The sequence below is a fragment of the Gasterosteus aculeatus genome, chromosome 1 (genome assembly GCF_964276395.1).
Source record: "Gasterosteus aculeatus chromosome 1, fGasAcu3.hap1.1, whole genome shotgun sequence".
NCBI classification, from domain to species: domain Eukaryota; kingdom Metazoa; phylum Chordata; class Actinopteri; order Perciformes; family Gasterosteidae; genus Gasterosteus; species Gasterosteus aculeatus.
Window position 1 is genome coordinate 11058413 of NC_135688.1, and position 26115 is coordinate 11084527.

Genomic DNA, 26115 nt, shown 5'->3' on the forward strand with positions numbered 1-26115 from the left:
ATGTTGCAGCCTCTTTTTGCACCGAGGAGCTCTCTCAATCTCTCCCTTCAGAATCTGAGACCTGGATAAGGTTCCTGTTAGTCTGTGGCACCTCTATAGCCCCCTGCTGCAAACCACATATCCATTGGTGGAAGGGCGAATGGAGTGAGGGGAAAAGGAAAAGATCAATGAGTGGGGGATCAAATGAAAGCCCTTGAGCCTTCCCTCATTCCTCCCACTGGACATCTCAGATGCTCACAGAAAGCTCTCTCTACCTTTTTGTCTCTTTATGATGGACGGTGCCTTTATGCCACACCTTGATTCCTTTCAATTTAAAAGCTGTGTCAACTTAATGATCAGTGCTTGTGTCAAACAGGCCATGGGATCTGGTTTGGATTTGTCCTCCAGTGCAAGGATATTTTTGGGGAGGCATGTTTCTTTTTTTTTTTGCTACTGAGCTTCACTTATTTTTTTGTCTGATGTGACATCTGCTGGTTTCACTGGGTAATACAACTGCTCTGGTCTTTGATGTGCATGTTTTCCCGCTTAAAGTGACCTAGTTGCACCACGTTCAGGCTGCTCAACTTACAAATATGCCTCAGTTGACAAAATAACTTTTCCTTCCATCTTCCTTTTTTGTCTTTACTGGGATATAAGTGCTTTAATCACAAACCTTTGAGTGTGTGTTATAGGTCTAATGCAAAAAGAGAAAGAAAGATTATGAGTGGGGTCTAAAATATGAATTCTAAAACTATTCTCCACTATCATTTCTCGAACAACATGGCCAGACATTGGCCGAATGTGGAACTACCGGCGACAGAAGGAATCTGCTTGAACATTGAAAATTATGGACATCCCCCCTCAAAGTCCTGGCTTTAACCCCATCAAGCAAATTTGGGACGAGTTGGGAAATAAACTGGACAGATCCATTGTACATTCAAAGGAAAGCGTTTGGCTTGAGTTGCAGAAGGCATGGGACAACATTAGTGTGGAAGTTCTCAGGGAATATATTGACACTAGATGTGCTGCTGTAATTGCTGCAAAAGGTGGACATACCAAATATTAAAGTTAAAAGTGGATAAAAACAGTAGAACTGACTTGATCTGCTATTTGTCGTGCTCAGAGCAACCTGCTGCAAAAAAGGTCAATATTTTCAGGACAGGTGTTCTATTAATTTTGGCCACATATACATAAATAATTTATATATCAATAAATATCCACTACTTGGAACCTCTAAATCAGCTATTTTTATTCTTGGTAGAGCTGATGGAAGGAAGTAAAAGCCCGGCTGTCAATCATCATCCCCTCACAAAGCCCGCGTTAATGGCGGGAAGATGTAGCCCCGCCCACGTTTATTCGCGTAAACATCTAAGTCTGGAAAAGACTGTTTTCTCTTTGAGATTCTCAGAAACTTCTAGCATGCTTAGCTTTGTTTAGCCGAAGACGGGAACGATGCAACCGAAGCGACAGTGCGTGTGAACGAACAGTTTTTTTTTAGATAATAGTCGTCATTGTGCCAACGTGTGCGAGGAAAAGCCCGGCAGCCAATGAGGAGATCGCGTTGTCTTCCAGGTGCGTGCGGGCCGAGCCGCGGGGGCAGGAACCGAAAGCATTAACGGGCTTCGCTCACACAGGACAGGATGGTGGCAAAGATGGAGAGCTGCGGAGCGGCGTGTCTCCCGGAGGACGGGTAAGACTCGCGGTTGCTTATCAGACTGTCTTTTGTTGCGGGGGGCGGTTGTATCGTGTGCAGTTTTGTTCAACACAAAGCGCTCACATCGCGTCGAGTCAACACAGGAAGTGGTGTGTTCGCCTGCGTTCATTCGCGTCTTCGTGCATTTGGTGCAAAAGAAACAACTGTACAGTTGCCGTCTCCTCGTTACGCATTGATGGACGTGACTTTAGACTCGGGGATGAAGCGACCAGAGACGCTTTGTGTGTGTGTGTGTGTGTGTGTGTGTGTGTGTGTGTGTGTGTGTGTGTGTGTGCGTGTCCCCCCCACGCTGCACGCTGCACGGCGCTCACACAGCGAGACGACGACGTAACCTGCTGCCGGCAGCGTGTCGACCACGAACAAAGATGCAGATACGACGCGTTTATTATTATTATTATTCTTATCATTACATTTATTAAACGTCGATTAACTGAGAAATCCACGAGACGCACGTGTTTCAACTGCACGCTGTCACATTTAAAATCGTATTCCCGCGAACCTCTTTAATAGTTGTATAATATGCTTAATATCACAACGACATCGTGTGTAATGTGAGCAGGTTCTGGGATGACGCGTTGTTCTCGGGTGACTGAAATCCTACTGTGTGGTTGCCATGGTGTCACTGGCCTGCACAGGAAGGACAAGTCCCGTAAACAATGCCATGCAGGCTTTTATGTGCTTTGTAATTCAACCCTGATGGATTTGAGAAAAAAAGAAACTAAATTGCCCATGTGAGACCTGCAAGTATTTTAGTTTAAAATAAACTTTATTTGACAAGTATATGGACTGCGGTTGTTTTTTTGTTCAGAAACTATAAACATAATATTGAAAGCAGTGAGGTGTCAAATTTGATAACTGAATTGAGTCTTTTTGTCCTACGTGCGGGCCCACTGGCGGTTGTTTGTCACACACAGATTCCCTCTCTTTTCATTGTGTTTATGGGACCCAGATACAGACAGACGCTCCTTTCAGAGGATTCTGTTAACATGTTTTATGGGAGGAAGACAGAAACCAGTGAGAGCGGAGAAAGTCGCAGAAGCCAAGTATCCGTTTTTTAAAATTTCAATGAGGAAAATGCTCACTTTTTTTCAGAGCACTAGATGTTACCATGGAAACTAACGTGCCTCCATGTCACATTTGGCAGAGAGAACTAGTTGACCTTGAAGAGGAGAAAACAGTCTTTCCTGCACAGATGTTTTAAAAAAACAAAGAAAACCACAGTGCTTTATCAGGACTAACAGACAACGAACAACAGCCCACAACCTGGTCAGTGTTAATAATCTATAATGTCTCCTCCGTTTACTTATGATCCCCCAGTTCTGTATTTCTACAGACGATGGAGTAAACACACACGGCTGGAGGGGACCTGCTTATTTCGCCTTCTGGAGGTGGACTCCTGTTTTTTCCCCAGCGGTGGATCTCAGATCTCCGGCGTGTTGCCTCTTGTTAAAACTCAGAGCGCTTCAACAGGTTGCAACAGTAATTGGCGCAGGCACGACGAAGGAACCATTGCACTTGGACTTTGCTCCTCACTTGTTTGATATACAACCTTACTGGATGGTCATGGTTTTATCAAATGATTTAGATTAGCTAAATATTCAGTGGAAACTGGTGCTGATGTGTGCTGTGAGGGCGATGTGGTTGGAACTAGTGTTAAATCTCTTTGAGAGGTCGTGGGACTAGAAAAGATCTACACAGGTAGAAGTCCATTTACCATTTGATGTCACGTTATTGATACGGTTTTGGTAAACGGAAAGGCCAGATGTAACCAAAATTGCATGCAATGAAAACAATGCTTCGCTATAAATGCTTTCGCCGTTGTTCGTTTTGAATGATTGACCACCATGTGATCATCACAGTATGACAACCATGACAACTGGTAGTAAATTAAGGAATGCATTCAATGCAGATCATCCAACCCCCTTTAAAAAGAGTTAAAACCAGTATTACTCGTCGGCAGAAGTATTTTTCCGTGCTTGGCTTTCTGTATTATTTACACCGCCCTGCGATGTGGGCGGAACGATTGATTCAACAGGACGTGTTGGTGTCCGCTGGTGAAAAAGTGAAACGCGGGCAGTCGGTTTACATTTCCTGTTTTTCAAATTCATTCGGCTGCCCGTGTTCCTGTCAGAAAGCAGAAGCGGTGTGCTTGAGAGTCTGCAAGGCGCTTCCAACCTCCAAATCCTCCCGTCGTCATCACACAAACCCAGATGCGCCTGTCGTGGCTGTAATTGTGATGGTCTAAATGTTATCTCCTTTCCCTCACAGAAGGGGAGACGTCCCTGCACTTGAAAAAAAAGGTAAACGTCAACCGGTTTTCATTCTCTCCCTCCCTCCCGTCCTCTCTCTCGCCCCACATCCCTCCCTCCCTCCCTCCCTCCCTCCCTTGCACTCTTCTCTATCTCGGGTCATGCACGGGGCTTCATGCTTCCATTCAACTATGACTGTCCTCTGGCTTCTTTTTAATATTTAAAAGGCATGCAGCACCATCTATTATTCGTCACTGCTTTCCCTGTCCTTCTCCTCTTTAACCCGCCCCGTCTTTCTCTCGTCTGCCAGTTCGGCCTGTGTGATTTTAATATTATTTGCCTTCGAGAGCAGCAGCATTTATGCATATGGCCACTGGTTTCCCCGGTTTACACACTTCTGTTTGGTTTTACCTTGTCTTTTGCTAGTGAGTTACCACATTTATTAAGGTTTTATTACAGGCCTTTAAAATAATTGTCAAATTCAATTGAACCAAATCTCCCTTTCGGTTGACCTGGTAATAACAGATTGGCGATAATTAGTTTTGCAATGATGTGACTTTTTCTTCTCCTGATAATGTTTCTATACCATCCTGTGTAAAACTCATTCGCATCATTCTTACCCAAGGCGACATGAGCCAAGCGATTTATGTTTAGAAATATGTTGGGGGTCCACCGTGTCCCGATGAATTCAACCCAAACTTCACAAACACGTTAACCTAGAAACTGTATTTATTGTGGATCGGCCATCGTTCCCCAAAACGGTTAACCGAGTACATCATATACAAATGGTTCAGGCCCCTGTGTTTGCTATTTTTGTTTAGACCAGCAGATGGCAGGCAACACTCATGAAACTATCCAAGCCTTTGAGGCTGTAAACAAATGTGTGTGTGTTTGCACATGCATGTGTATCCTGGCGGGTGTTTTATCTCCACCTTGTGGAGGCAGCGGCCATGCCACAGTGAAGAGGGAGGCCTGCCCGATGAGGCGGCATCAGCAGCAGAGAAAGAGATAGGGGGCATGTGAGGACACGGTGAGAGAGACAGAGATAAGTGGAGGCGGGAGAGAGCAGGCAGGCCGAGGTGAAGCAGACGGATCGGGCGAGAGACGAGGGCGGTGTCGTGAGTGGAGAAGGGACGGCAGCATCTGCTTGTTAGTCTGAGATAAAACTCTGTGGGCCAGAGAGGATGGGCTCCGTCCATTAGCAAGCACAAGGCACTCAGCCAGATGGCCGGATCGGCCACGGACGTCCACCGCTGCTGGGAGGAGCAGCAGCTCCCCTGGACCTGGCTGCATAAATGCGCCAGAATGTTAATGCATGGCACCTTCCACAGGCGTGTTCAGCCGCTAAGCAATGATGGGGATGTAAAGGCGGGAGGTGTGAGTCAGACAGGCAGAGGGATTTTTTTGATGAGTAATGTTTACAAAAAACGTTCACTGCACAAACAGAAGTAACTTACAATAGGCTCACTCTCCCACCTACCCATGTCTGTTCTATTATTATTTACTTCTATGAAAGGACAGGTTGAATATTGAGTGTTGGGTTTGGCAACAGCTAGTTGGGTTTAGCAGTAGTTGCTGCACCCGGAGATTTTCTCGGGCGGAATGATGATATTTGTCATGCTTCAAAACATTAAGAGTGTTGATGTTCCCATAAAGATAAGGATAATGTGGTCAAATAATAGCAATAGTAATAACTAATAAGATGAGACACGACATTTCCTCACATTTTCAACTTCTTCATACCAAACTGATCTAAGCTCAAAACAATTACTAATCTGTTGCAGATAACCTGATAGAAAGTGACGGCAGCAGCTCAGGTAAGCACGAATATACAGTTAAATTATTATTATTTTTCCACACCTATTACAAAATGATGTACAACCGCGGAAAACCTCGTTTATTTATTCAATATTTTTATATACGAATTGTTCTGTGTCATGTCCTTTACATATTGATTCATCAAACAGAAAACACTGGGACGTCCACTGAGGAGAGCTCAGAGGAGGAAGATGAAGAGGAGGATGGGGACGCTGGTGAGAGAACTCATTTTAGAGGAATAGTTCATTTTTATGAGCCTGGCTTATTAACTTATGTCCCTCTCATGTCTGTGTGTTCAATATATATACAGCCAGGAGGAATTTGGGTTATTTTAGTAGTAAAGAAACGGCTACTTAGAAGACGTTAGTGGTCTTCACATCCATCTCAGCAAGAAAGTAAATGAGCATATTTTTCAAAATGTAGAATAATTTCTTTAATGCATTAGTTTTTTGTTTTTTTTGTCAGGGACAATCGGAAGAAACCACTGTTAATAAAATGGTTCAGATGTATTGCGTACATTACAATAATTTGACATCTGTTCCATTGTTTACGTGTGCATGTGACTTTGTACCCCCAAGTCATGGAAATATGCATGCATGTAGTCTTCATGAATATTTGATCAATATTTACTTGCTCAACTCCGTGACGTACTGCTTTAATTTCTGTTTGTCACCCTTCTCTCCCGTATTACCACAAGGTTGTGCTCAGGAAGATGGAGGAGAGGAAGGTAAGAACAGACCTTCTATAATCAGACTGTACGCCGTAAAGCCCTCCGAGGCAAATTTGTCCTTTTTAAATTTGGGCTACACAAATAAAATGAATTGAATTCTTGACAGTCACCCAAACATTTGACACGGTGTAGAGTGGGTGGGGATCAATCTGATGTCCTTTTATGTTCTTTGCAGAAAATGAAGAGGATGATGCAGAGTCTAAAAATGGTGCGACATTTAATATCTTCCTTCAGACAAAGCAGCTGGTCTCCTTCATACAACCATGAAACATACAAATGAACACGCCAGGGCTCAAGAAAGAGTGTCTGCCGGAGGTTAAACACAAGCTTCCCGTTTTGATTTTTCACACCATGAATTTGGACTTTGTTATTATTTCTCCCTCTAGATTTGGTCCCTGGACCCGAACCCGATCTTTTAAATGGTACGGGTAAGCGGATCATAGCTGATGTGGTAGAACAGCGAATGTTCTGTAGATTGTGTCACATCTCCTGTAAATATGAATATATAAGTTTTATTTGCATATGTCCTGACAGATGAGATGCTCTTCAAATTTTGCTGTGAAAAATGCAAAGCCATCCAGCAGGTGAGCTCAGAAACCTAATTATGAATAATCATACTTGATCACATTTTTACTTTGCTCGATTTTTATTTCCCGTGATGTCATGAGTTTTTTTTTTTTTTTCTTCACAGGGCTGCGGCAATGAAGTCGTTACCCCCAGGAGGATCTCTAAGGGCCGATTTCAGTGAGTACCACAGTGTGTCTCCGACTCTGATCGGGTCATATTGATTGTATACGCACATCATCACTGCCTCTGCTTGCTTGTTAGGGTGCAGCTGGAAGGGGAGGGCACATACCAGTGCTCCGCCACCGGTCTGGTGTTTGAAGCATCGGAGCGCGTGCTAGTGCGCTACTCTGTCTTATCCTGGTCTAAGTTCAGTAACTTCCTCGGGGACTCCTGGAGATTTGCTGGACCCATCTTTAACGTGGACACGGTCAATAAGGGCGCTTCTGTCCTCACGTCCATTCAGTTCCCTCACTCCATCTGCATTAGCGGTGAGAATGAATATCGGGGCTGTCGCGCTCCTGCATGTGTCCTGCATGTCTCTTTAATAAGAATAATTAGATAATTGGTCATTACGGTCTCCACCTCCTGTGGTGAATCCGTGGCCCTCAAGAAAATCTTAACATCAATATTTCTTAAAAACGTTAGTAGTTAGTGTTGAAGGTAAAGGTGCAGTTCTCAATTAATTATGAACCGTCTTAAGCCTTTGTCCAAATTAGTTTTATCAATAATTTAAAGCTGCTTCAGGTGGAAGATGAAATCTTCTTTTTCCTCGTTGTCGACACGCAGATTCAGAAAACGAGACGTCATTCAGCGTCCTGCACATGAAGGACAACCGTCCACTCATCGAGCCGACGGTAGACCACTCGGGGAGCCACGTTAAGTGGAATGTGACGTCCCTTTCGCCCGTGGGTCCCATCATTCCCATTAGCCAGTCTGTAGAGCGCCACGGCGTGGTCCTGGTTTACTGGCTGTCCAGTAACAGCGGCAACAACAACAACAGCAACAACACATTCCACATCTACCTGGCTCCCAACAGCTCATCTGAGATCCAGGTTAGCGGAATGAGTCTCTTCCCTAGAGGAGATGATTGTCCTTTTTATGTCTGTAAAATGTTTAACATCGAATTACAGCTCACTATTTCAATTGTCATTGATGATCATAAAGTATCAAGTTTACCGTTTTAGGGTTATAGTTTTCTCTCCATATTCAAAACAATACTGAAGCTTACATTAAGCTTAGCTAGCGTTAAGACAGACTCTGCAGGATACTAGTAATATTAAATGTAAATGGTTATATTTTGTCCAGGACCCAAGAGGAGGGTTTTATAAAGGATATGCAAAATTTAATTAAACAATTATTGCTGACTGACAAACCTGTTAAAGATGCCATCTTAAGACGGTGAGCAAACTTTTGCTTGTCAGAAAAACAACCTTTTTGTGACTTACATTTATGTTCTAATTTTTGTTCTTGATGTGCGAGAGCAAAGAAACACACAGAAATGTTCCATTCATGAAACCATTATCTGAGCCTCCATCGTCCCTTTGAATCATGACAACTGCTCAATAGATAAAACTTGAGAATAAAAAATATGAGGACATTGTCAGGGCAAAACTGAACTTTCACTTATTTTTCCATATACAACTTTATAACACTTAGGCACCAAATTCTGGAGGTTACTCAGGAAGTGGGATTGTGCGTGGGAGGTTGCAGCTGGTAAACATACTTAGTGCATCATGAGTCATAGGTGTTCAGATCGGATGCATTTTTCCATAACTCTACAGCCGGACCGAACCGTGAGTCTCTTTTTCTCCTGAGCAGCTTCCGTTTTTCCACTGACTATTTCTTCCTTTCATCATTATGTAAACCAGGATATTCGCAAACAAGTGCGTGGACACCGGAATCGCTGCGAGCGGATAGTGAAGCCTCCCCAATGTATACTGGATGAGGGAACGTATCGTCTTCTGAGCGAGCCAGAGGGAGAGATCAAACCTCAGGTGTGTGTGTGTGTGTGTGTGTGTGTGTGTGTGTGTGTGTGTCGCTGTCAAGGCCAAAACATTTCATGATCACAGTTTGATTGCAACATCTCTATAAAATGTAAATAACAGTCAAATTATTTATCTTCTAAAATAATTAAACTATCTCAGTAGAAGGACAGAAAATCAATTAAATGTATTTTCCATAGCCTAAAATCACAAATGTGAGTCATGCAGATGCATCGTTATTACATTTAGACTCTCATAACCAGTTAAAAGTTCTCCCTGGGAACTTTAGTTATATATATATATTTATATTTACATATTGATTTGTCTCTGTGCAGGATTTGAAATTCACCTTTGCAGTGACCAAGTTGAAAGGCTTCTTTGAAGCTTTCTTTGAGGAGCCTCCACCATTCAAGTTGTCTCTTATAGAGGTCAAAACTGAGACGACTGTATGGTCCAGCACCATCAGAGAAGGTACCGGTGCATTTAGTCCTCCACGGAACATGTTTCTTGATTAGGTAGTGAAAAAAGAACCTATGAATTGATTTTTTTTAAGTTTAATTAGCTTTTTTCATTTGACTGTTTCTAACACAGCTGATGAAAACGGGGAAACTAAAAGTCACTCCACATGTTTTTGTGTTGTAGAGCTTGTGTCCATGAGTGCAATTTGGTTTCCACTCTGATCTTTGTCTTTCTACTCAAAACTTCTAGAAGACTGTGTGATTAAAACCGAAAAGAAGGAAGAAAGGAAGAGGCCTGACAGTAAGTTTTCCATTTTTCTTGTTCTTAGATTTGATATTTTGTCCCAACACGCCTTCAGCTTTCACATATATATCTGTCTCATAGGCAGAAAGAGGAAAAGCAGCTCGGAGGAAGAGAGAGACCCTAAAAGGACTCGGTGGCAGGACGAGTCTGGTAATCTTTCTAGTATTTTATTAACTACTGACTTGAGAAGAACAAGTCAGAAGAAACCTGCCCCCCTCCCATCTATTTTCCAGATACAAAAATGATTCTGAAATAAAGCACCTGTTTATACTGTATTGTGTGTCTTTTTCTAGATGCAGTGACAACAGGAAGGACTTGGGCCCAGGACATGACGGAAAAGCAGCTTCTGCAGCTGGCCAGGCAGCTCGGGAAAGAGTGGAAGCAAGTGGGCATCTTTATAGACTTGACATCCAAGGAGGTGGACGACATCAAGGAAGCGGAGTCGGATACGACCTGGCAGAAGTACAAGATGCTGGTGAGGTGGAAGGACAAACGGCAGCCGGGAGAGGCCACGGCTTACCACCTGTGGAAAAGTGTGGAGAACCTGGATGAATTGTCAAATGAGTTTCATCAAACACTTAAAGGTAAAATATCTGCAGGACACGGCACTTATCACGATACACGTTTCACAATATGATGTATTCGGCAGGATACAATATTGCAATAAATTGCTGTACTCTTTTAAAACCATTTTTTCTGTAAAAACAATGCTTCCTTCCCCATGTATAGTACACTGAATACTTGTGGTATTGACAATTAATTGTTGTTGGAAGTCAGCATTGCACTCAGCAAGGAGTTGTTGATCATTAGTTCCTGTTTTCCTCTCCATTTGCTCTTTAGACCCAACCTCTTTCATAACTCTTAATTGTGTGTTTTTGTGTTTTCAGACATGATTGACAATCCAGAAGCCAAGTGAAAGGTTTGCTTTAAACAGACTGTGTGATGTGAAGAAAAATAAAACCTCAGGAATACAACAAAGCTGAGGGTGGATATGAACCGACATTAGCTCATCCTAGTTTGTGTTTCTCTGTTGAACATTTGCTCTAAATGGAACTGATGGATGGGACAGAGGAACAGTTAGCTGTCCCCTTATTTTGTAGAAAATGTAGTCCTTAAATTCTGTAATGAATACAGAATAGAAAAGCTGCACCTAAAGCTTCCCTTTCTTAGCCAGCATGTGATGCGTAGCATTGTTGAGGACAAAAAGTGACCAAAAGAGATAGGTCATTGCATTTTTTTGGTAGCTTATTATATAGCCAGTAGCATATGTAAATGTAGGTGATGCAGTGTTTAAACTGCAAAATAATGGGGAAAAAAATCCTACCGGTGCATCTAATAGTTTATTTTTAAAACTTGTGTTTGTGGGACTTCATGCGCATTTGTTCACATGACTGTCCAACGCGTGAAGCTATTTTCTACCTTTTTTATATTTGACCTGTACATATCAAGTATTTAAAACCTGTGATCTATTTTGTTGTAAAGTCTGTTTTTTTTTGACAACTCGGAAGCTAAAGGAGTTGCTAGAGGTCCTTAATTATGTTCATCTTAACTTGCATTTTGATTGACTTCCGCCCAGTGACACAAACACACAACTTGTTTTACTATAAATGTTGTATACAAACATTTTGCCAGCATTTGGATGCAGGTTTGAGTTGAACTTTTCTACCTGTGTTCTATTATTTTTTTTTCATGTTTTTAAGGTTTATTTCACACAAAAAACTCTGATGCATTTGCAAACATTTAACACATTTTCGTGTGACACTGATTCTAGACATCTCTGTCTTCCGTGCCGATATGAAGCGGTAATGTTTACATTTAGAGAAGAGGGTTTCTTCCCTCAAACAACTTACCACCAAAAATCAGTTATTTCTATCATGTGTGAGTCTCTACAAGGAATTGTGGAATAATTGTAATAAGCAAACGTTGACTGAATAAAACCTTTTGAGTTGTGATGAAATAAAATGGAAATATGGTGTTTTTTGATATATATATATATATATTATATATATAATATATTATTATATAATAAGGTTGCAGCAGGTTTACTCCCTGTGGTCTCCTGAGGAGATGTAAGCCATGAATTGGTTAATGATGATACTTAAAACATGGAACATGGGCTCAGCGGCTACACTCACAGCAAATGTTGAGTACTTTCCTTCAGTTTGAATGTTGTTTGAACAGCTGGAAGCTTTGTGTCTTCAATCTTTTGACAGGTGAAAGGGAAGGAAAGTTACGCCCGCTTTGAGCAGTTGCCACCAAATATCCGGCCTGCATTTCTTTGCTATTGTTTCCAGTGTCTCGTCAAAGAATTGTGTAATTAAGCAACTGTTAACTCTTAAAAAAACAAGAGCAAGTGTCTTTGTACTTAATTTATGTTCCATTTTCATTTGCACCCAGTTCCATACAAATATCACTTCCACTTCAGCACTTCATACTAAAAAAATACTTCATTACAAATACCAATAAATAACACAATATAGGCACTTCAAATGAATAAATAAATAAATAAATGTAATAAATAAATCTCAAATAAATAGTGTTCTGCAGCATGTGCAGTGTACAGCAATATACTTGGTCAGCAAATAACTAGAAAGGCTCCTGCAGTTGTGATAAATGAAGTGGAGACATTGTGGTTGGAACGATGGGGATGGCGGTTATCAGGTTGCAGGTTGTTTACTTCCTGTGGTCTCCTGAGGCGATGTAACCCATTGCACGGTTGATGGTGATGGTTCGGACATAGAAGCCCAACATTATCTTATGCATCTGCAGCCTGTCACTGAAGGGGTTCCTTTCCCACAACCGGGCAGCCTCCTTCGAAAAACAACAGAAGAGGGCAACAACGTGAATACTCCCGAAAAGTAAAGACTAAGAGAGTAAATAGTAAACAAGAAATAAGAAATACCTCTGAGAAGTAGTTCTCTCCATTCTGCATCAGTGGGCAGGTCTGTACAAAACAAGGAAGATTTCGTTATTTACCAGAAGACTTTCTTTCACTATTTCTGCCCCCCCTCACACATGCACTATAAACACACCTCCCACAGGCACTGTATTATTTCCAGAGTCGGGCTGAGAAGTGAAACTTCTTCCTCTTGTTTCCTGAGCTGTAATTTGCGGTAGGACTTCAGGGCAGCAGCATAAAATGCCAAGTCCTTTCCGATGTTGCTCAGACATTCGCTCTGTAAAGTCCAACAAGAACAATCAATCATCCGTCTGCTTTATAATGTTAATGGAAGATTAAGGGATAAGACGGGTGTAGAATGTAAACTCTTCTGATGTGCACACTAGTACGTAGATTATTATTATTAACGCATTTGTGAAACGGGTTTGTCTTATAATTGTCAGAAAAACATTTTAAAAGGAATTTCGTACCTCACTGAAAGATGAATTTCTTTGCATTGTGCAGCTTGAGCCCTGTGAGATCCAACACATTTTTTAAACGAGCGATTTGTTTCCCAGGTCAAGTCAGGTCCCCATGAACATCTTTGGACCATATGCTTGATTGTATGAACTTAGTACACAACATGAACTAAATTTAAATTTAAATATGCAGAAAAGAATCATTGGATTTTTTTATAACACAAAAATAAAGATTATTCAAAGTTTTGTAATTATGATAGTATATTTTTTAACTGAAAAACCATCAACTGTCACCTGAGTCAAAGTGGGGGCGCAGGCCAGTGTCGTCTCATCTTCCCTAACCGGCATTTTAAGCCAATCGGATCGATTGAGATTGATGCCATAAAACAAAACATCCTGTAATAAAAAAAAGGAGGGGGGTGTCATTATCAATACAGAGGTGTGCGGCAGAGCACACAAAAGCCAGAAAAATACTGAAATAAAACAGGACTAACGCTGCTGAGAAGCTTCGGGATACTCTGCAGGAGTTCCCTGAGGAGCAGAGCGCAGTCTCCGCACTCCTGCGCGCCCCGTGCGCTCAGCGGGAGTCCGCTAGATGTGCGCCAGCTCAGGGTCAGCAGCAGCACACAACTGGCGAAGTCTGCAAGACGGGACAAAAAAAGCGCCTTCAGCACATGAGTCTTATAGGTTTGCGCCAGTGTCATGACAACAGGAAAAAAAAATCCAATGTGGTGCACTTACAGAAATGAGATCCTGTCATCTTTCGGTTTGGATAAATATCTCCGATCGAGCCTGGTTGATAAGGAGCAAAGTGTAGCTGGCTTCTTATATCTCACTGTATTTATATGTATTGGAAGGAGGAGGGGGGGGGGGGGGGGGCATTCCCTTGGATGTCCTGCATGAGCGCATGCCAAAACAAAACTAAAACGCGTCATCTGTGATTTCCTCGTTGTTGATCCGCCAGCGCATGTTAGTCGCGGTGAAACGGGAAGTCGCTTTGTTTGTCTCAGATCTAAAGAAACCAACTACGAGGGGGGGAAAAGTAAACTCAAACTGCGTTTTGCAACAGTTCCAATAAGGATACATGACGGTTCACGGGGTTTAAATGCAGGCCAATGCCTACTAACTACTGAGGTCATCTTGTTTTGCAACTACACGAAAGTAATAAATGAAATAAATAGATTTGAGTTGACTGCAACAAGTAGGATTGTGTGCAGAATGGCAGGTATACCGACATTGATCAGGTCCATCGTCATCTGGTACACGTGGCATCTGGCATGCCCTTCATGGGCTGAGTTCCAAAAGAAATACAACCAGATGTTACATTAAGAAAAATAGAGAATGGTGGCAGCTAATGGGCGAAAGGTCTTTCTTACTCTTGTTATAACGCATTAATCACAGGATAAATTGGACCAGATCAGGTCATTCAGCTGACGCTTTTATCCAAAGCGACTTACATTACATTATTAACCCATGGATTTTTTTTTTCACAACAACCCCCCAATAATGTGTGTTGACCCCTTACTCATTTTTTTTACTCACAGAAGATTTTGATATAAGACGGTTCATTTGGTTAAAAAGTGACTTCTCTCAAAAAGCTAACACACTTTTTTTATTTCTCTTTCATTAGTTTATCAGACGGTCAGAGAATGAAGATCGGAATGAATGTGATTGAAAACCACATATTATGGGGCGACTTCCGTTTCCAAGGGGAGGAATCCATTGTTCCCGGACGTGAGATCCACCTGCTGTGTTTAACACGTTGAGTGAGGGGAAATGGAGTTCTCATCGAAGGCTGACAGGAGTTTCCTGTCCTTTCACTTGCATTACCATTGGACCACCAAAGAGTGAAAATGACTTAAATACAGATTAGGATCATGACCCACCGGCAGAGAGGCGGGACTTTCCCAGAAAAACATTTATCGTATTATATATTTAAAATAACGTTGTATTCATTACTAAACCTTCCATCATCATTGGTGTCACATTTATGTGAAACACAGCTGACCATTCATCATATATTTCTAAGTCAAGTTTTCATTCATCATGTGAAGGAAAATTACTTACTTTCATCAAAATTATTACTATATAGGGGTTGTCCAAGTTAATGAGGAGTCCCTTCAAGAGCAGTTAAAAAAAACCAAAACTACTGTGGTGAGAGTGAGAGACAAACATGTCAACGTAAGGCCGGGTCGAAACAGAGGGAGATGAGTCACGCTAAGTGTAATGTGGTGGCACTTTATTTTCCCGCTGCAGTTGCGACCACCGATTGCACTATATGTTTATTAGAAAGAGGAAGTTCTTTTATGCGAGCAAATGGACGGAGTTAACTGGCAGCAACATCCACCATGATGAAATGAACTTACTCCACACCAAACCAACGTATATGAAACAAAGTTTATTCTTTATTTTACATATCTGTACATAAACATTTCTTCCCTCAAATAAAATTTTGGATTACAGTAGAATGAAAACGAGTTTAACACACTTACTCATTTAAAATGACTCGTGTCAGAAAATCAACATTCACAAAATGTTGAAGAGCAATTAGAGTGAACGTATTACCAAAAGCTACGACTCCACTACAAGGCAGGCATGTTTCCTTTACACTCTTTTAGCACCTTCAAATAAACATTTAGTTGAAAATGGTAGTTGAAAACTACCATTTGTGCAGAATAAAAACAGGTTTACTTTGAAGTACTTGAAAATTACTGTCCAACTTAAAATGGTCTGAAGAAGTTAGTTTCCATCTGTTTTTTAATTTTCTTTTTTTTTTTATACAGCGTTGTTTCTTTTTCTCACAGCTGACTTTCTACTAAATTTTTCACTATTATTTCATTTTTTCCCCCACAATTTTTGTATTTGACAGTTATAATTTAGTGGCGAATGTAGAAATTTTAAAAGAAACAATAGCAAAGCAAGGCCAATCACTGCACATGAAGCTGGGGACAGAACCCATGACAACACACGATCAATTTCCTCTTCTCCCAGGAAGCAGGAAGTGCACATCCGTCCTCAGCGCCGGGAGAAAACCACAGAAGCAAACGAAAGAGGGTGACCTTCTCCTGTGCTGCTGCTCCGCACTGGAGTCAGTGGGGTGGACAGGAAGGTGGACACGGGGAGACGGGGAAGCAGCAGGGGGCAAAATACTCGGGACAAGCGGGCAGGATTTGGATGGACGCTGGGGCAGAGGTGGAATGGCCCGGGGGGGAGGGGGGAGGAGGTCTGGTTGGGAGCGGGAGCTTAGCTGGGCGGAGGGGGTACATCTTATTTGGATAGGGTCCTCTCGGCCAAATGTTTCTGCTGGCTCTCAGCATGCCTGCAAAAGAGGAAAGGAACATAAGTGGAGGGACACTTTCCTTGCAGTCTAACAAGCTTTTAGGAAAGCTCAAAATCAACAACGAATAAACACCAGTGCAGAGAAGATAAATGGTTGCTCCTCAACAAGAATCTAAACCTGTCTGTTGCTCTTGGAAGAAAACCATCAAGATGAAAGGCACTGCAACGTTTTCTTAAAAAACGAAAAGGGGGAACTCAACCTCGTTGTAGTGAGCAAATATGTTTTGACTGTTGCAGGACTCGAGTACAGAAATTCCCCAAACAAACAAAACAGGTTTTGCCACACCTGTTCAGTACAAACAATCAACAGGAGGCAATTGCATAACCCAGAAAATGACAAGCCAGGTGAGATAGCGCGTCATGGATAGCAAGGTAACCGCAACATTTCACATGGTCCTAAAGGAAAAGAGAAAGCATATACCAACTATTCAACCTTTCACTATAAAACAAAACACATGAAACAGCGACACTGTTGTAAACTATATGTTCTGTTTCTCCGATAAACAGCGCGAGGTAATGTTACTCGAGTCAGCATCGACTAAGGTTTAAATACTGCAAGTACTTGAAGAAAAACATGAATAATGTGGGGTTCTGGGGAAAGAGGTGAGCTCTCAGGAGCCCACTTCTCTGTCCGTTAGCGGTTCAAGGTAACGTTAGCCGCTACTAGCATGACTCAGACAATCTCAGACTTCTGGATACACCAGGTTCAACTTAATAAGAGTGCAATGCTAAACCGGTGGAGTACTCTTTAAAACAACAGTGTCAAACAAACTACAGGTTTGTTACTTATGTTTGGATATTTCGTCTCCAGTAGGAACAATAGGCTTGAGGCCGAGAGCCAAAGACCGAATCAGAGAAACAGAAAGCGCTAGAATCGTTGGTTCCTTATTTCCTCACGAGGCTTCCATGCAGTGACAAACATATAGACTATTTCTTTCTAATCTTTAAATTAATTTGTTTCTCTCTCTGTCATACACCATGTGAATAAACAAAAATATCGTGGTAAACCCAGGAAAGGAGTTTGTCATTAAGTGCGTCATCACCTGGTGAGGTCCTCTATGTCAACCAGCATGGCATCTTGCTCCATGTGTAGTTCATCCCTAATCAGCAGCAACTGTACAAGCTCCTCATTCAGACCTGGAGATGTAGATAAACATAAGGAGTTATAAAAGTAAATCAAGTCAGGCTTATCTTTATGACAAACCACAAACATGTACACATCATATATACAATGAGGAAATGCTTTAAATATCAGTGACCACAGTCGACCATTACATATATTCAATTGCCCCCCTTATAAATAGACGGAAATTAAATATACAATATGCAGCTGAGTATGCAGCTGCATATCTCCTATCATGGGATCATCAAATTACCTCAGAAATTTAATCAAAAACATTTAAAGCAACGACAGTCAGACATCAGTGGTTGTGGCTGTTGTCAGATCACATGTTTTAGCTATTGTCCCTTCAGCCGTGATAGAAAACAATAAGCAGGGACAAGAGATATGAGGGGAAAGTCGGTTTTGTAACAGTCACTTGAAAAGTCATGATTTTGGACTCATGGGGATTTTTGGAGCTGTTCTAATTTCAGGCGAGAGCTTATTCATCGCTGAGAAGCAGGATCAACGGTGTGTACAGCGTGGTGACAGTAAATGCTCGGGGGAAGCTGTTAACTGGCACGGCTCTCTGAACTGATCATGGGTCAGTATGCGTGTGCATATTTTTCCCCATTCGCTCTCTTGCTCAATTCTGCAGTTGAAAATAGCGGCGGTCAGGCTGTGCTTGTGTGTAGGTGCTGTACTGTGTGCGCGTCGGAGGGAAACTCACTCTCAATCTGGGAGTGCAGGTCATTGACTATAACCTGGAGCTGCCCCAGCGTCATGTCCCTCAAGTCGGTGGGCTTCAGGCTTCTTTTCATTAGACACTCACTGATGTGAGGCATGTGTGGAAGCTGCCGAACAACAGACACACACACACAGACACGGACAAAACATGTTAAACACTGTGCTTTCTCTAACTAGAGTAGTATCTAGTACATTGTTGTAAGGGGTATTGCTCTGTTATCATCTAAAAATCATAGATATCATTCAATAAAATAAAATAAAAATCAGAATACAAATGACACTAAATTCAGAAATGTTTTGGACTGCATGTACATGAGGTCATGCAATGCTGTATTGGCTAAACAACCTGTTGACAGAATACAATATTAATAATATATAATTAATATATATATTAATAATATAACAATCAGTTTTTCAAATCATTTATCAATAAAAACTGTCAACATTTCTCTGAGGTGAAGAAAAACAAGTGGACGGTGTTTTATCCAAGTAAGAAGCACATGAACTCGGGGACAGTGTGACGTTTTCTCGATCCTTCCCAGAGAGTCGACCGAATGCTGTTATTCCACAATGAGCACAAACCCGAGCGACCGGGTTCACTTCACTCTTTACAGTGTGATTATTTTTCCAAAATTCCCACGTCTACCCACTCACCGACAGCAGTGACACGTCCGTGACGGAGGTGTAGTTACAACAAAGGATGAGAAATTCCATCATTAAAATGAAAGGCTTTTGTAAAATGGAAGTTTTTTAGGTATTTGTGCTAAATATGGCACGAGTACCTCAGTACAACTGAGCAGACAGCTCCAAATATTGATTCTATTTTCTCATTTTTTACAGGTCTATTAGCTGACGCTTTTATCCAAAGCGACTTTTTTACTTTTTAATTTTCAACCCATGGCGTTTACATTTTTGCCCAGGGAGCAATTAGGGGTTAGGTGTCTTGCTCAGGGACACTTCGACATGGGCCACCGTCGACGTCAACGTGCTTTGTGTGCTTCCTCAGACACATTGAACAGTTAATTGGCTTTTTGTTTATCAAACTCTCCCTCCGTCAACACTCACATCCAACTGCATTCTTTCATTTTCCCTACGAGACCTATTTTCTCTCTCTCTCCCACTTCCTCCGCAGTCTTGACAAACAGTAGGTGAGAAAATATGTGCGCTCTCTCTGTGCTTGTGTCAAACTCGCTTGTATTTGCATGGGGGGGGAAAGGCGGGGCGGGCTCCTCGTGCTAGTTCGCCATTCTTTCACTTTCACATAGGCACTGATGCAATTGCAGCGGAGGCCAGAACGTGTCCGTTTCAGTGCGTGAGGAGTGACGAGGCGAGAAATGTGGCTGTGTCAAAACCAGAGTGCGGAGGGGGGGAGGTGTTAGTCTTGACTCATGTGTGAGTTTCTGTCATCAAATGTCGAATTGCAACTATCTAACCAGGTGCTCAGTCCCCAGCAAACTAACCTCAAGCGATGACTAAATATCAGACTGAACTACTGTACACGTCTCTCTGAATGAAGTCGAGACAGAGAGAGAGAGGGAGAGAGAGAGAGAGAGCGTTGAGGTTAAAACAGCAGAATCTGAACCTCCCCTCATCCTTTTTCGCGATGACTTTCTGGCTTTCACTCGGCGTTTGTGTGCGTTACAGATTTAGGAACTCTCGCACAGGCAGACAGTTGGAAGCAGGCTCACTGTGCTGGACAAATTCCCATTGTTTGCCCTTGACAAGCGGGCGGGATAATCTAGTTTAGTTGGAACTGAATTGTACCAACTGGCTGCAGTATACCAGCAGGGGGATCGTTCCTGGACCCCTTTTCTCAGATAAATGAAGGTTGAGTGTCACGGATCAACATCACCCGTCATGTTCCAAATACGGACATTCACACATTCAGCGCTTACAGCTAATTATAACAACAACTTCTCCATCACTTTATAGCAATGTATGCAAACAGCTTATCCACTGCATCCAGCTCGTCATTTCATATTCATAATACACATTTCAACTTGTATTACACTACTTTTAGTTATCTATCTAACAATCTGAATTATTTTCCCATTGCATTTAGCGTTTCCCATTCATTTGGGGTAATTATTTCCTTATACTTATATCATTTTATCATTTCAAATGTTCACCTTCCCTTAGCGCAACGTTCAAAACATGAATCCTTTCATGAATCCTTTACTTCAAGTTAAATAGTTGAACGGGATCCTTAAAGCGACGCAGGTTGTTTCGCTGATCTGTGACAGTTTGATGAGGCTTTTGACGGCTTATATTATTATAATATTCACTGCGTGTTGGGGATGTGATGTGACAGTCATGTCTTCTGACCACTGAGCACGGCTACAGCCCTAAACTCCAAAGTCAATGCTTTCCGCCGTATGAATTATAGATGGCTCTGGCCCAGCTGCCCCCCCCTCTCTCTGAATAAGTAAAGCGGTTCTGCCAGCAAGTCCGGGTGGAAACATAGTGTGTGTAAGTCCGACAGTGTGCTCGTCTGAGTGCGTTGACGCGGATGCTCCAGGGGGGGCTGTGAGGCAGCTTTTAGTGGATGAAATAACGATGAACGGAGTCGTCCTCCCAATTGAGGCCGAGGGGGCAAAGGGCACCCAGGATGGGCGGGTGGGGCCTTTTTATGACGTCACCACCAAACAAACTGTGACCAGTTGACACTCATATAATACTCACAGGTTGACCACGACATTTTCTTGGAACAAGCAAAAAGTAAATGTCAAGCTGTTTACTCTAAGTGGCCTGCTGTTACCCATCGAATCCGGTGGCTCACTGTTCCAATCAGCCATGTTACTCATCTTAAAGATGGACATATACGACTTTATGATTTGGTTAAAAACTAATGTGGGAGTATGAGTTTCATACAAAAGTTACAACAATACCAAGCTGACGGTAGCTGATAACTGAGTAACTTTCTTTACCAGCTGGTCACTGACTCTGTTTGTTGTCTGTGGTTTGGTGCAGAGCAGATAGTTTACGGCTCATTTATGCCTTCTTGGCGGAAACTACCCCGATGAGAACAAACCCATGCGGTAAAGTGAGTAAAATAAGTTGAGAGATGCTATAAAGTAGATTCTGAGCTGAGGGGAGTCGAAGCGTTGCGTGATGATTCTCCGTGAGTTCATTTTGTGTTGTACTTTCACACTAACCACACCTCCAAAACTCTTGGTCCACCACATTACATTTAAATACATTCTCATTAAGAAATTAGACCGGTGTTTCCCTTATTAATGTAAAACGTCATGGTGAAAGGAAGCGTTGCCCTGTGATTCCATTACTGACCAGGTCGGCCACTGGGGACTTCTTGCGATTCTGTTTCTCCACCTCCACTTGCATCTTGGCCATCGGTTTGGCCATAGCCAGGGCCAGCTTGGCCTCCGCCTGCAGCTTCTTCTGTCGACTAACAAAGTCCATGTCCTCCAGAGACTCAGAGTCCTCCTCTGTGGTGTCCCTGTCCGAGTAGGACGAACTCTGCTTGGACTGCAGGGCGGACGTGGCGGGATTGGAGGAGGAGAGAGATGACAGAGAAAAGAAAAAGATCATTTTTATTTGTCTTTATGTTTTCTAGGCCTTTTGGTTGTTTGATTTTTTGTGGCAAAGACAGGAATGTAATTGTACATCACAAAAAAGAGAGTGCGGCTGAAGATTGTACTATTGAATGTGTCTCGGGGTGACGGGGGGTTAATGTGGCCAGTCATCCGTGGCCCTGGCGAGCGCATTCCAAGTCACCTCTCATTTGCTGCCCGTGAATTGGTTAACAGGCCAGAAAACGTGAGCAAACACATCCATGGAGATGAATGATGAACTCATAAAAATATCCAACCCGTTTCACCGCTTGCATTTTTTATCCGTCTCAATCTCCCTCCGCTATCGGCCCTGTACACCGCAATAGACCTTATATAGTCGTTTAGAGATTTAAATCATAACCGTTTCATTCCGGAGACATACTAGCACACATGCGGACATCAGTGCGTACCATGGGGGACAGAGGTGTGTCCAGGCTGGTCTCTGTCTTGCTGTCATCTGCATCGCTGTCCTTGTCGCTGCCGCTGTCGTTGACAAAGCAGATCTGTAGGTTCATCCCGCTCTGCAGCCTGCGGGGAGAGACGCACATGGATCCAAACAGCGGGCAACATGTTAACATTAGCGTGAATGCAGAGGAGAGTCGAGGGCTGTTGACTCTTTATGCAGTAATTGACTTGGACCTTGGCCTAAATATACAGCAATCTTGATAATAAAACTGACCTGTGATGAGTACGCACACTGAACTCTGTGTACTACATAACACGATAAACAGAGGAAAAGATCAAATAAAATTAAGCAAAATGAAAGAAATCGGATTCATATTTGGGCTGGCGGTTTTAATCATCGCTCTTGTCTTCTGTACGGATCAATCCAGGAAGCCTCCGGTAGGTCTGATCCAACCTTCCTGCACCGATGGGGTTGTTTTTGTGCCACGGAGCAGCAGAATATCACTATGTGTAGATACTGCCGACTGGCGATCAATGATCTGCCTTTTCGATGCAGTAATTACAAACAGATCCAATCGCTCCAAATTAAAAGGGGACCGTGGCGGTCGATCGTTTTCCTCGGGAGAGGCGGCATCCAACAGCTTCCTGTAACTCCGCTTGAACAGATTGTGAAAGTGTTTCTGACGACTAGCAGCTGATGTAGTGTGACAGTGTTTAGCCGGACTTCTATAGCTGCCGATATCAGCTCACTGCTGGTATATTAGCGATATTATCCACAACTTTGCCAGCTGATGAGTAGAGATACATGGAAGTACAGAATTTACAAAGATATGTTTGAGGTGATTTAAGAGTGACTAAATGGCATAGTTTGTTTTGAGAACTGACAAATTAAACTTTTAAATTGTCTCACTCAGTTTGTAATTGAAGGTGTGTAAACCCCTATCGGAGAAAGGCTATTATTATAAATACACTTCATGGCTAGCAGGGAATACTTTTACACAATTTCATGAAAATTAAATTAAAGGAATCTTCATAAAAATGTTTCACAAAAAATGAAATAACTATATTGGTCTGATTATTAAATTATCAAATATTGATTGTGGTACGAGCCTCAAAAGATGTTTATTTCATGACACATCATCCTTGACGAGGCATTGATCCTGACAATCAGTCATCAAAACTGTGACAATATTGAAACATTCATGTGATACAAATGAAAGTAATCCAAAAGCCTACTAGAGTTTACAGAACGCAGAGTTCCAGTAAGGTACCGTGTGGGACGTGCTAGTAGCATCTGAGTGTGTGGGTCTATTGGGAAGTGAGAGCCACAACTGCTGACGGTGTGTGGCTCATTCATGGTGAAAAACGTCTCTCCCTTTCCTGTCACTGTCATCCATGTGGTTTGTCATTTCTTTACTGGTACACATTACTGTGCATCTTGATCATCTATATTTGCCTTGTGTATTTTTAACTCTTGTAAAGAGCTTACGTCTCTTTAACATCAAACTCCAACAAAAGTCTCAAAAAGGAAACCACGGGTCTTGGTGGTATGAGGAGGAAGTATGAGACAGAGGTCTTACCGTGAGGACAGGCTGGGTTTGCCGCTCTTACTGCAGCTGGTGTAGATGCCCGGCCCATCGTCAAAGAAACTGCCGAGGGCCAACTTCTGCCTGATAGACTCCCTCTCATTCTTTTGGGCCTGTAACGGGAGAATCACAACCACAAGTTGACCTTCTGTTGACCTAGGAGGTACTGAGGGTCAGGCCGGATTAAGCAGTAGGGAAGCTTGGTGTCATGGAACCCTTAAGCCCAGTACTTCTATTTAGTTTTCCATCCTGCTACATCAACCGTCACCGCACCTCAGGGCACAAGTTAATTAATAGCAGCAGCCTCCTCTTAATTTGCAGAAAGAGCTTCAGCGTCATCGTAACAAGGTCTGATACAAAGCGTGCAGTCAGCTGAAGTACTGGAAAACAGTGTGTGAAACTTGACATTACCAGAAGTCACAAGCAGGTGATGCTGTTGTCTCAGACAACAAGTATAGCTAGAAACAAACACACACACACACACGCAGTAAGTCTTCTAAGACTCCCACAGGATCAATTTCACATATGATAAACTCTGGGGGAATAGCCGGAATAACCGTTTTTACTCATCTTAAATCTGCAACGGTCTTAACATCGCACACCTCCAGATCCGCTCTTGCTCGGCCTCCTCACAAATCAGGAATTCCTAACTCGCCGCGTTGGCGGCTTTGGCAGCACGTCACACACGCGTCTCCATAGGATGTCTCGTCTGCACCGATATCAGGTAAACACATCGAACTGATAGCCAAACAGCCGCCGAGCAAGTGTGAACAGTTACATCCTCTCCAACACTATTTACTACATGCGCCTGCTGCAAGCGAGTATCAAAGCACAGGTTTTTGACAGTGGATTGAATGACTTTTCCTACGGACCGCGCGCGGTGCTCCTGCCCTTATCTGGATCAGGCATCAGAAAGAAACGGAGAGGAAGAACGGATGTTTAAAATATTTTGGTGTGAAAAAGAAAAGAAAAAGCTCATAGGTTCCATGCAATATCAACATCTGTCACCAGGGATCTAATTCTCCTCTCTGCCCCTCCCTCCCTTATATTTCACGTCAGCGGCTCCACTTTCGATGTAAGTTGAAGACCAAATGAATAATAGAAGAATAACCACGTAGGTGAGCAATCTGTCCTCTTTGGATCGGTCTCCCTCACATTATCCACTTACTCCCAAACACAAGCCTTCTCGTCTATCTCTCTACCTCACTTTTCTATTCTTTAACCACCGGCTTCAGACTCACCAGGCGCTTCTCTCTCTCTCCCTTCCTCATTATCCCCACTCATCTCCGTTTCTCTCTGTCAGCCTCGGGCCTCTCATCCGTGTTCATATTGTTCTTCTGTCTCATCACGACTTCACCTTCCATTTGTTTTCCCCGATTCTTTTGCTCCCTCCTTTCCTTCTCCCCCCCCCCGTCCGTCTCGCCTGACAATTGTCTACCGGCTTCGATGAGAGTGGCCCTCACACGCCACGCGAGAGCCCGCACGCCACGCCTGGCACTGCCAGCGCGCACGACGGCGAGTGGTGGACCGGCTTTGTTAATCATGTGCTGCCCTCATGAGGTGAGGCCTTTGAAAAAGTTTCAGTCTCCAAACAGCAAGACCGCACACTCGGTCTGCTAGAAGGTTGTGCTGACGTAGAGGCTTTGCATCCCGCGACCAGAGGGTTGTTTAGATAAATGAGAGAAAGCAGAGAATATGCTGCGGCAATGAAGTAAACGTTCCATTTACTGACGCTGGTAAACTCAAACCTCAATGAAAACGTGGAATGTTAATAGTATAAACAGTACACAACACGGGGAAAAACGTTTGCACACGCCGAGCAATTTCAAGTATGAATCTTAAAGCTCGCTCTCGTTAGATGCGGATTGGTAACTGGTCAAATACAGGGCTGCAACAAACTGTTATTTTCATTTGTTGATAGAGCTGCTGATTCTTCTGTTGATCCTTTGATGAATCATTTGGTCAGTAATATCTATTTTTAGAGGTCTAGTTTTCTCTGAAAAATAAATATGTGTAGTTTATAGAAAATCACCTCAAATTGATGAAGCAAATTTAGCATTTCTTCTTTAGAAATGACTGAAACTATAATAAAATACAGCCGAACAGACGTAGTAACTGGAACGGACTGAGAGGGTAAATCCACATTCTCAGAATGAGAGGAGCTGCAGCTGTATTTGTTTCGCCGCATGCTTGTGCTGCTTGAGTGTGT

The 26115-nt window shown here is 42.7% G+C and overlaps 3 protein-coding genes across 14 annotated transcripts in view; 1 reads left to right on the forward strand and 2 right to left on the reverse strand.

Moving 5' to 3' along the window:
* Window positions 1–1296: 1296 nt before the first annotated feature.
* LOC120824276 (uncharacterized) lies at window positions 1297–11763 on the forward strand. Of its 4 annotated transcripts, none has more exons than XM_078098333.1 (17): window positions 1297–1669; window positions 3962–3993; window positions 5727–5759; window positions 5910–5975; window positions 6458–6487; window positions 6666–6698; window positions 6877–6918; window positions 7025–7074; window positions 7182–7234; window positions 7319–7545; window positions 7844–8109; window positions 8926–9051; window positions 9375–9510; window positions 9748–9798; window positions 9883–9951; window positions 10095–10385; window positions 10689–11763. In XM_078098333.1, exons 1-17 carry the CDS (start codon window positions 1620–1622, stop codon window positions 10715–10717), a joined length of 1584 nt encoding a protein of 527 aa, XP_077954459.1. In that variant the 5' UTR covers window positions 1297–1619; the 3' UTR covers window positions 10718–11763. The 4 variants fall into 4 exon arrangements, with proteins under 4 accessions (XP_077954459.1, XP_077954460.1, XP_040040919.2 ...); XM_078098334.1 differs by having other exon boundaries at window positions 9751–9798; XM_040184985.2 differs by having other exon boundaries at window positions 6877–6912.
* Window positions 11764–12165: 402 nt separating this feature from the next.
* On the reverse strand, window positions 12166–14026 carry il12a (interleukin 12a). The gene is made up of 7 exons (XM_078098337.1): window positions 13900–14026; window positions 13653–13798; window positions 13453–13554; window positions 13171–13212; window positions 12834–12977; window positions 12704–12745; window positions 12166–12612 (listed from the first exon to the last, which is right to left on the reverse strand). Exons 1-7 carry the CDS (start codon window positions 13916–13918, stop codon window positions 12475–12477), a joined length of 633 nt encoding a protein of 210 aa, XP_077954463.1. The 5' UTR covers window positions 13919–14026; the 3' UTR covers window positions 12166–12474.
* A 1510-nt stretch (window positions 14027–15536) lies between these two features.
* The window catches only part of schip1 (schwannomin interacting protein 1), a 151423-nt gene continuing 140844 nt past the window's right edge, over window positions 15537–26115 (reverse strand). For all 9 annotated transcript variants that reach the window (XM_040164241.2, XM_040164327.2, XM_078098338.1 and 6 more), the window contains 6 exons: window positions 23901–24019; window positions 22326–22443; window positions 21632–21829; window positions 18327–18450; window positions 17541–17634; window positions 15537–16477 (listed from right to left, as the gene is read on the reverse strand). In XM_040164241.2, coding sequence (XP_040020175.2) covers window positions 16426–16477; window positions 17541–17634; window positions 18327–18450; window positions 21632–21829; window positions 22326–22443; window positions 23901–24019 — 705 coding nt within the window. In that variant the 3' untranslated portion in view covers window positions 15537–16425. The remainder of the gene's footprint in view (window positions 16478–17540; window positions 17635–18326; window positions 18451–21631; window positions 21830–22325; window positions 22444–23900; window positions 24020–26115) is intronic.